This window comes from Bison bison, unplaced genomic scaffold (genome assembly GCF_000754665.1).
Source record: "Bison bison bison isolate TAMUID 2011002044 unplaced genomic scaffold, Bison_UMD1.0 scf7180017864384, whole genome shotgun sequence".
Classification (NCBI taxonomy): domain Eukaryota; kingdom Metazoa; phylum Chordata; class Mammalia; order Artiodactyla; family Bovidae; genus Bison; species Bison bison.
In genome coordinates this window covers 10254569-10264534 of record NW_011494956.1, presented here as the reverse complement: position 1 = coordinate 10264534, position 9966 = coordinate 10254569, and the positions used below count along the sequence as shown (strand labels likewise).

General features: G+C 45.6%; 1 protein-coding gene across 1 annotated transcript in view; it reads left to right on the top strand.

Annotated features, from left to right (window-relative positions):
• The first annotated feature begins 526 nt into the window (after positions 1–526).
• The window catches only part of TRIM42 (tripartite motif containing 42), a 30395-nt gene continuing 20955 nt past the window's right edge, over positions 527–9966 (top strand). Inside the window, exons 1-2 of the mRNA XM_010858202.1 lie at positions 527–867; positions 6165–6865. Coding sequence (XP_010856504.1) covers positions 527–867; positions 6165–6865 — 1042 coding nt within the window. The remainder of the gene's footprint in view (positions 868–6164; positions 6866–9966) is intronic.

Genomic DNA, 9966 nt, shown 5'->3' with positions numbered 1-9966 from the left:
GGAATATCATGTCTACTTTTCCAATGCACCATACCCAGGCCTTTCGGCCCATGAAGACATACCCCCTGCCTCAACTTGCCCAAGTTCCAAGGTAAGAGAAATAGCTTCTGAAATCCAGCTCATAACCCCAAAGGTGCCAAGAGACAGCTAAACCTCCAGGATGCTCTCTGTGTTGACACTCTTCTGGAGCTGGCCCTCTGGAAGCAGAGAGTGTCCATCAGCCTTCCTGCCACTACCCCCCAGATGCCACCCTCCCTCCTACCCTTTATGGTGAGACATGGTGGGGAGACAGGGATTATGACATAAGCAAATGGCCTGGAGCTGATCTATGTAAATGCCAGCCCATGGGCTTCCTGGCAGGTACACCACCTGTGAAGGCCTCATAACAGCCAACCTCTTGCAACCTCCAAGCTGACGGGCCTCATCAGGGGGAGGAGGGACCCCCTCCACGGGAGAACTGACAGCAGGATTCTGGTAGAGGAGGCCGCAAAACGTCCAAGGGGCGGGTGGCCATCATGTAGGAGCCATGGATACCGCCATGTGTGTTTGCTCTCCATGTTGTACATGGCAGAGATGTTGTCCGCGGCTATGCTCCTGCCTGTGCTGCAAGTTCCTCTTCACCTCGGAGCGGAACTGCACCTGCTTCCCCTGCCCTTACAAAGATGAGCGCAACTGCCAGTTCTGCCACTGCACCTGCTCCGAGAACCCCAACTGCCACTGGTGCTGCTGCTCCTGGGCCAATGACCCCAACTGTAAGTGCTGCTGCACGGCCAGCAGCAACCTCAAGTGCTACTACTACGAGAGTCGCTGCTGCCGCAATGCCACCATCACCTTCCGCAAGGGCCGCCTCCGGAGCATCCGCACCTCGTAAGTGCTGCACACCCGACACGGGCCACAGTGACTCCGGACACCTGGGGAGTGCCCTACCAACTGCGGGGACAGGGCAGGCCAGCCAGCCCGCCCCAAGTCCACCTCCTTATCTGAAAAGGAGAGGCCAAGAACTTTCTCGGAGAAGGCAATGGCAACCAACTCCAGTACTCTTGCCTGGAAAATCCCATGGAGGGAGGAGCCTGGTAGGCTGCAGTCCATGGGGTCGCTAAGAGTCGGACACGACTGAGCGACTTCACTTTCACTTTTCACTTTCATACATTGGGGATGCAAATGGCAACCCACTGCAGTGTTCTTGCCTGGAGAATCCCAGGGACGGGGGAGCCTGATGGGCTGCCGTCTATGGGGTCGCACAGAGTCGCTCACGGCTGAAGCGACTTAGCAGCAGCAGCAGAACTTGCTAGCAATTAACTCTAGTTACATTTTTTTGTTTTCTTTAGCTGCTCAGTCATGTCCAACTCTTTGAAACCCCATGGACTGTATTGCCGGGCTCCTCTGTCCATGGCATTTCCCAGACAAGAATACTGGAGTGGGTTGCCATTTCTAGGAGATCTTCTCCACCTAGGGATCCAACCCATGTCTCCTGCATTGGCAGGTGGATTCTTCACCATCTAGCTACAAGGGAAGTCCTAGTTACTCTTTGTCATGGTACAAATATATCACATGGTCTTTGCATGGTGACAGATGGTAGCTAGACGTTGGTGGTGATCATTTGGAAATGTACAGAAATACCAAATCACTATGTTGTGTAACAGATCTAACATAGTGTTGTGGGTCAGTTACACTTCAAAAAGAAACAAACACAGGAAAAGAGTAGATGTGTGGTTATCAGAGGCAGAAGGTGGGGATGTGGCATTGGATGAAGGCAGTCGAAAGATACAAACTTCCAGTTATAAGATAGATAGGTACCATACGTAAAATAGATTGCCAGTGGGAGTTTGGCGTATGATGCAGGGAACCCAAAGCCAGTGCTCTGTGACAACCCGGATGGATGGGGTGGAGAGAGAAGTGGAAGGGGGTTCAGGAGGGAGGGGACACGTCTATACCTAGGGGCTGATTCATGTTGATGTATGGCAGAGACCATCACAATACTGTAAAGTGATTATCCTAATAAAATAAAATTTTAAAAAAGATAGGTACCCGGGATATCATATACAAGAGGATAAACATAATTAATGCTTCTGTCAGTTATATATGAAAGTTGTTAGGAGAATAACTCCTAAGAGTTCTTAGCACAAGAAAAATTTTTTAATTTTTTTCCATTTCTTTAATTTTTTATCTGTCGGAGAAGATGGATGGTCACTAAATTTACTGTGATAATCACTTCCTGATGTTTGTAAATCAAATCAATATGTTCTACACCTTAAACTTATACATTGTTAAATGTCAACTACATTTCAATAAAACTAGAAGGGGAAAGAAGAGCTAAAAAATACTCCAAATAATCTGTTTTGTACTTAATGTAACAATAAAAATATATATTGAATGATGTTATTATTTTAAATGCTTTTGTTTGCATTTCAAAATGTAACAATAAAAATTACTTCCACTTCAAAAAAGAATTTTGTAGCAATGAAGTGTAAGTGTCCCTAAACAGCCACTAACCAGTACAGACCTGAGTTCCAAACCAAGCCTCACCCTGTATGAGTGCTGAGCTCTCCTGAACTCCACCTCTCTCACCTTTACAAAATAGTAATAGCTGATGCTTAGTGCAAAAACAACTTGCCAGGACCCATATGGATGACCCCAGGTAATCCCTGCCCCATGGCTACCACACCTATGAGAAAACTTAGCATTTAAGACATTGAATGACCCAAGATCACACCACTGGTAAGATGTAGTCAGAATTTGAACCCAGAGTTTGTGTGCTTAAATTAAAATTAAATTGAAATGCTGTCTTTCAAAATGCAGAGTATGGTACCTGCAGTGATTCAGGGGATATGAGGATTAATATCGTTTTGAAATTTGTTATGTGATATAAAAATATAAATTGCTCTTCCTCTTCCTCCTCTGAACCATTCATATCTGCAACACTTCTTGGAAAAGCAATAGCTTCCACAGGCTGCTTTTGACACTATGGCCTGCGTAAATACCCCAGATGGCCATGAACTCCTGCCAGCCTTCTCTTTGTTCCTAACCAAATGTCATAGCATTGAGAGTCTCAGTTACTCACTTAGGGCATTAACCTGCTATGACAGGCACTGAACATCCTTTTCCTGCTCTGACCACAGCAGTCTATGTCACTTTGTCTGGGGTGGCAGAGACACTTCTTACAGAGGAAAGACCAAAACTCAGCCCTCTAGGATGACAGCATTTGGAAAGACAGAAAGATGGGAGGCAGGCTGGAAGCCTTTCAAGACTGGAAGAACAATCCTGTGAGCAAAGGTTCAGTGAATTTAGGGAAGGATACGCTCTCTCTCACAGGTCAGCACTTAGTAGATGCTTAGTAAAGGTTACTCTCAACTCACCTCTTGTGATTTTTGCATGAATAGAGAACCCAGGGGTTCTCAATGCAAGTCCCAAAGGTCTAAGGAGCAGAAAGTAGCTTCCACTGCCTCTCTCCTCTCAACTGCCCCATTTTCTGCAAATCAGCAATGGAGCATCTTAGAGCCATTCCAACAAGAGGGGGATGACATTGGTCTTTTGGGGGATGCTTAGACCAGGAACTCCCAAACTTTGTTTTGTATGAGAGTCACCTGGGGATCTTTACAAACTACTGATGCCTGGTCTCCACCCCCAGACATTCTGATTTCATTGGCTTGGGGTAGGACCTGGACATCAGGATTTGAAAAGCCTCCCCCACTCCCAGGTGATGCTACAGTGCAGAATGGCCTGAAGGGAACAAGAAGGGAAGCCAGGAGACTTGCAGGTGATATAATGGGAACCCAAGTACAAAAGGAACAGGCCTAAATCTGGGAGCAGGCAGTCAATGCACAGAGGAGCAGAGGCCATTATCTCAACAAGAAGACAAGGCTGCTTGGCTTGGTAACTGTTTTGGCATGGAACAATGGTCACTGAATGCCTGAGTCCAGGCCTGAGGCTTTCTGATGATGGTCAGAGATGCTACCACAAGTGTCAGGCAGCTTGTGCTGGGTACACTGAGACATATTCCTTCCATCTGGCCTCCCTCCTGGTGTCTGATCCTGGCCTCCTTTGTTCTTCATCACTGCTTCCTGCTCAGCATCTTCCTCATCCCTCCTCACTCTGAGCTCATTCATCCCTCCTTGCCTTACTCATCTCCTTTTCCCACTTTCATTTTCACCTCCATGCCAGCTCCCTGGGCCATTAACAACTGTCTGCTCACGGTGTTCTCTTTTTCTCTTCCCGCAACACCCTTGTCTCTCCCTCTCTCTTTCTGAATTCTCTTGCTATCTCTCTTTATATCACACCCTGATTCTCAGAGTCCCACCTAATCAAACTGGAGTAGTCTATACAGCTGCCATATGTAAAACTAGCCTGCTTCTCCAGGTGACCCCTTCAGAACCTGGGTAGGAGAAAGCAGAGAGGCTGGGAAAGCAGAGAAGGAATGAGACTGAAAACATTGAGGCTAGCAGGCTTGGATACCAGCATCCAAATCTCCAAGAGAGAGCTTCCCAGGTGCCCAATTCTCCATAGGGACACTGTCACCAAAAAGCCACTCCATTCCAGTGTGTTTGGGCATCACACTTGACTGTCTGGGCTCTGAGACCTAGGTCCCTGGCTAAGGGAAGGGGGAAGAAGCCAGGGGCATATAGGGACTGCAAAAAGGCAAAAGTAAAAAAAAAAAAAAAAAAACACAGGCACAATGTCAAACTCAACCCCCAGACATCACTAATACAGAGGATAAGAGAGATCGGAATAGTCACAAATTAAGTATCTTATCATACTTCCATCTAATTCACTTATTTTCACAAACTGCTTCTGCCCTGACTGTAGTTTCTTAGAATATGCACTTGAATTTTACAAGTATGCACTTACTTCATCCACAGTTCTTATATGAAATCAGCCTCAGATATTAGATAAAGGTTCAACACACACACACAGTAGAAGCATACACTTCTCATAGACTTGACCATTGTTTTTCTCTGCTGTGAACATGGGCTGGCTAGGAGCAGAATGAAGTCATTACAGTGCACATTTATTGAATGCTTACTATGTCCAGGCAGTTAAGCACTTATCATGGATTATCCCATGGAGACTTTAAAATCCTCATGAAGGAAGTAGTATTGTGAGATTTGATTTATAGAGGAGGAAACTGAGGATGAGAGAGGTGATGACACATCTCAATGGTGCAACTCCAAAGCAGTGCATTCCATCATGTGCGACCTTAAGGGGGCCTCTACCTGCTTAAGTCACAGTTGTGGTCTGATCATTAGAACACTCAAGTTCTGGGCTTGGCTAGGAGACTGACCTCCTTGTGTCCTGGGAAGAACACTTTGCCCATCTCTGTGTTCCCTCTCACACATAACAATAATGATGTCAGTGCCCTCTAGGTAAAACCCACGAAGAACACACCTGTAGCTGAAGGAGATTGGATTTACTGTCCCACTGAAACAAGAGAGAGATACACCATGAGCAAATGTGAGTTGTCTCAGTAGGAAGGCATCACTAAGTTATTACAGGATTTATGCTCATGGTAGGTGAGGACACAGGGGTAAATCTTCTATTGGGTATCTTAATAAATCTTGCATAGAAGATGGAAATAACAGGGTTGAGCCTGTTATTGGTTTAAAAAAAAAAAAAAGCAGCAGTCACTTCTTTTAATCAGGACAGGGGATGTTTGGTGATTTTTGTGGTTTGGACAATGTTCTTGCTTCTGAGTTCAAACATGAGGAAGTGATTTGTTTCTGCTTTGCTTCACCACAGTCCCAGAATGGCCTTGTCTGCTGTGGGTGTTCTGTGATATTATCTATGGCCAACAGAATTCCAATACCCAGCTGAAAGTGCCTGCCCCTCTGGGCTGTTTTTCTCTTGCTCAAAAATAACAAGCAGTTGCATATCAGGTACAGCATTCCAGGGACTGCTCAAAGGCCATCCAGGTTTTCAGTTCCATTTAAATTTTCTCAAGAAGCCCCATCAAGTGATTCTATAATGAGGGGACAGACAGACAGAGGTAAATTAACTTAAATGCATGAGCCCAGCTAAAAGATGGTGGAGGCGGGTTTAGAACCAGGTTTGCGGACAACCCATGCTCTTCCCCCATCACACCGCGCTGCGACTCAGCGATGCACCTGTTCCTTCCGAGAGGGAGAAACGGAGGCCGCCTCCTGAGTTCGCACGCTTGCTTCTCCTTGCAGCTCCAAGACGGCCCTGCGCATCGGGAGCAGCGACACGCAGCTGGAGGAGGTGAAGATGATGCCGACGGCCAACAGCAATCTGGTCAGCCACCTGTCGTGCCCCATCTGCGGCCGCCTGCGCCTGCACTCCTTCATGCTGCCCTGCCACCACAGCCTGTGTGAGAAGTGCCTGCGGCGGCTGCAGAAGCATGCCGAGGTCACCGAGAACTTCTTCATCCTCATCTGCCCGGTGTGCAACCGCTCGCACTGCATGTCCTACAGCCACAAGATGCAGCTACCTGAGAACTATCTGCGCGGCCGCCTCACCAAGCGCTACATGCAGCAGCACGGCTACCTCAAGTGGCGCTTCGACCGCTCCAGCGGGCCCATCGTCTGCCAGGTCTGCCGCAGCCAGCGCATTGCCTACAAGCGTTGCCTCACCTGCCGCCTCAATCTGTGCAACGAGTGCCTCAAGACTTTCCACTCGGACGTGGCCATGCAGGACCACGTGTTCGTGGATACCAGCACGGAGGACCAGGACGAGAAGATCTGCATCCACCACCCGTCCAGCCGCATCATAGAGTACTGCCGCAACGACAACGAGCTGCTCTGCGGCTTCTGTAAGACATCCCTCCACAACGGCCACGACACCATCAGCCTCATCGACGCCTGCTCGGAGAGGGCTGCCGCGCTCTTCAGCGCCATCGCCAAGTTCAAAGCAGGTCCTGATCCCTTTTTCTCCCTCCACTATTCCTAGTTCAGGAACTGATGGGGAAGGTGATTTGGGAGGATCTGTTTAACAGAGAGGCTTAGTTCCACCTGGTGGAGGGATCCAATCCTTGGGAGACATTGAGCCAGTCTGCAAATCAGTGGCCTGGTATTTACATCTAGCAACTACTGCCAGCCATTTAACTCCCTGTGCCTTGGTGTTCCCAGCTGGAAAATAGGGATAATAGTGTTACCAATGCAAGTTCATGTGCCCAGCACACAGTGAGACCAAACAAACCAATGAAATGTTGGAGTTTGGAACAGAGAAAGGTTTATTGCAGGGTCATGAAAGGAGACAGGTGGCTCCTGCCCCACCCAACTCCCGAATTCTCCAAAGGCTTTCAGCAAAGTACTTTTCTAAAGGCAGAGTAAGGGAGGGGCAAGGCTGGGTGCTGCAAACTTCTTGGTGTCTATATCCTTTGTTCTTGCAACTGTCCACCTAGATCAGGTCACCAAATTCTTGCAAACCTGCAACAAAACAAATGTCATTTTCTGTTCTGCGACTTTTAATCTCTATATTAATGGACTCTTGAAGATCCCAGTCTTGAGAATAGGCTATCTTTTATATTTCAGGCTACAGGCAATATTCTTTTACAAAATGTGCAGAGTCAGCAGGACTAAGCACAGGTTAACAAAACACAAAACGAAAGGAATAGATTAAAACATTAATGGAAAGGTTAAAACGAAAACAACAGATCTAATATGGAGTCAGATTTGTTCTTCCCTGTTGCAATAGTAATAACTCCTTGTGAGGATTAAATGAATTACTCTATCTTAAAAACGTAAAAACAGATCCCACACACAGTAAATGCATAAAGATTCTATCATCTTGGTTATAATTTTCATGACCTTGGGCCTCATATTGCTCTTTGGAGAATGAAGGAGCTTGATCCTGTAGTATTCTGAAGTTCTGTGAGCCTGTCTAAGATATTTTGTCCTTAAGGATGGATTTCTTGCAGTATTTTCCCAATTTTAAGAATTGGGAAAGAATTAAGTGATATTGAGAGTTACCTCTATTTTCAATTTCCCCCAAAGCTGCAAGCAGTAAAGTAAATGAACTGGTAGCAAATACCCAGAGATAGCCAATAATGTTCTAGTCCACAGCTTGCTATTCCTCTGCATACCTACTCATGGTATATGTAAATACTACATATACCATAGTTGTAGTTTCTATAAGGGAAACTGACTCAAGTTCTCATGATGGAACCCGGTACAATGATATTTTACAGATATCAGCAAAGAGCCCAATAATTTCTGTGTGTATATCCACCAGGGTAGATAAGAGGATCTCATTGACACTTTCAGGCCCTTTTTTTAAAATATAAATTTATTTATTTTAATTGGAAGCTGCTGCTAAGTCGCTCCAGTCATGTCCGATTCTGCTCGACCCCATAGACAGAAGCCCACCAGGCCCCCCGTCCCTGGGATTCTCCAGGCAAGAACACTAGAGTGGGTTGCCATTTCCTTCTCCAATGCATGAAAGTGAAAAGTGAAAGGGAAGTCGCTCAGTCCTGTCCGACTCTTAGCGACCCCATGGACTGTAGCCTACCAGGATCCTCTGTCCATGGATTTTCCAGGCAAGAGTACTGGAGTGGGGTGCCATTGCCTTCTCTGAATTGGAGGCTAATTACTTACAATATTGTATTGGTTTTGCCGTACATCAACATGAATCCACCACAGGTGTACACGTGTTCCCCATCCTGAACCCCTCTCCCACCTCCCTCCCCTTACCATCCCTCTGGGTCATCCCAGTGCACCAGCCCCAAGCATCCTGTATCCTGCATCGAACCTGGACTAGCAATTTGTTCCATATATGATATTATACATGTTTCAATGCCATTCTCCCAAATCATCCCACCCTCTCCCCCTCCCACAGAGTCCAAAGACTGTTCTATACATCTGTGTCTCTTTTGCTGTCTCGCATACAGGGTTATCATTACCATCTTTCTAAATTCTATACATATGTGTTAGTATATTGTATTGGTGTTTTTCTTTCTGGCTTACTTCACTCTGTATAGGCTCAGTTTTATCCACCTCATTAGAACTGATTCAAATGTATTCTTTTTAATGACTGAGTAATACTCCATTGTGTATATGTACCACAGCTTTCTTATCCATTCATCTGCTGATGGACATTTAGGTTGCTTCCATGTCCTGACTATTATAAACAGTGCTGCGATGAACATTGGGGTACATGTGTCTCTTTCAATTCTGGTTTCCTCAGTGTGTATGCCCAGTAGTGGGGTTGCTGGGTCATAAGGCAGTTATATTTCCAGTTTTTTAAGGAATCTCCACACTGTTCTCCATAGTGGCTGTACTAGTTTGCATTCCCACCAACAGTGTAAGAGGGTTCCCTTTTCTCCACACCCTCTCCAGCATTTATTGCTTGTAGACTTCTGGATCGCACCCATTCTGACTGGCGTGAAATGGTACCTCATTGTGGTTTGATTTGCATTTCTCTGATAATGAGTGATGTTGAGCATCTTTTCATGTGTTTGTTAGCCATCTGTATGTCTTCTTTGGAGAAACATCTGTTTAGTTTTTTGACCCATTTTTTGATTGGGTTGTTTATTTTTCTGGAATTGAGCTGCAGGAGTTGCTTGTATATTTTTGAGATAAGTTGTTTGTCCGTTGCTTCATTTGCTATTATTTTCTCCCATTCTGAAGGCTGTTTTTTCACCTTGCTTATAGTTTCCTTTGTTGTGCAGAAGCTTTTAATTTTAATTAGGTCCCATTTGTTTATTTTTGCTTTTATTTCCAATATTCTGGGAGGTGGGTCATAGAGGATCCTGCTGTGATGTATGTCAGAGAGTGTTTTGCCTATGTTCTCCTCTAGGAGTTTAATAGTTTCTGGTCTTACGTTTAGATCTTTAATTCATTTGAGTTTATTTTTGTGTATGGTGTTAGAAAGTGTTCTAGCTTAATTCTTTTACAAGTTGTTAACCAGTTTTCCCAGCACCACTTATTAAAGAGATTGTCTTTTCTCCATTGTATATTCTTGCCTCTTTTGTCAACAATATGTCCATAGGTGTGTGAATTTATCTCTGGGTTTTCT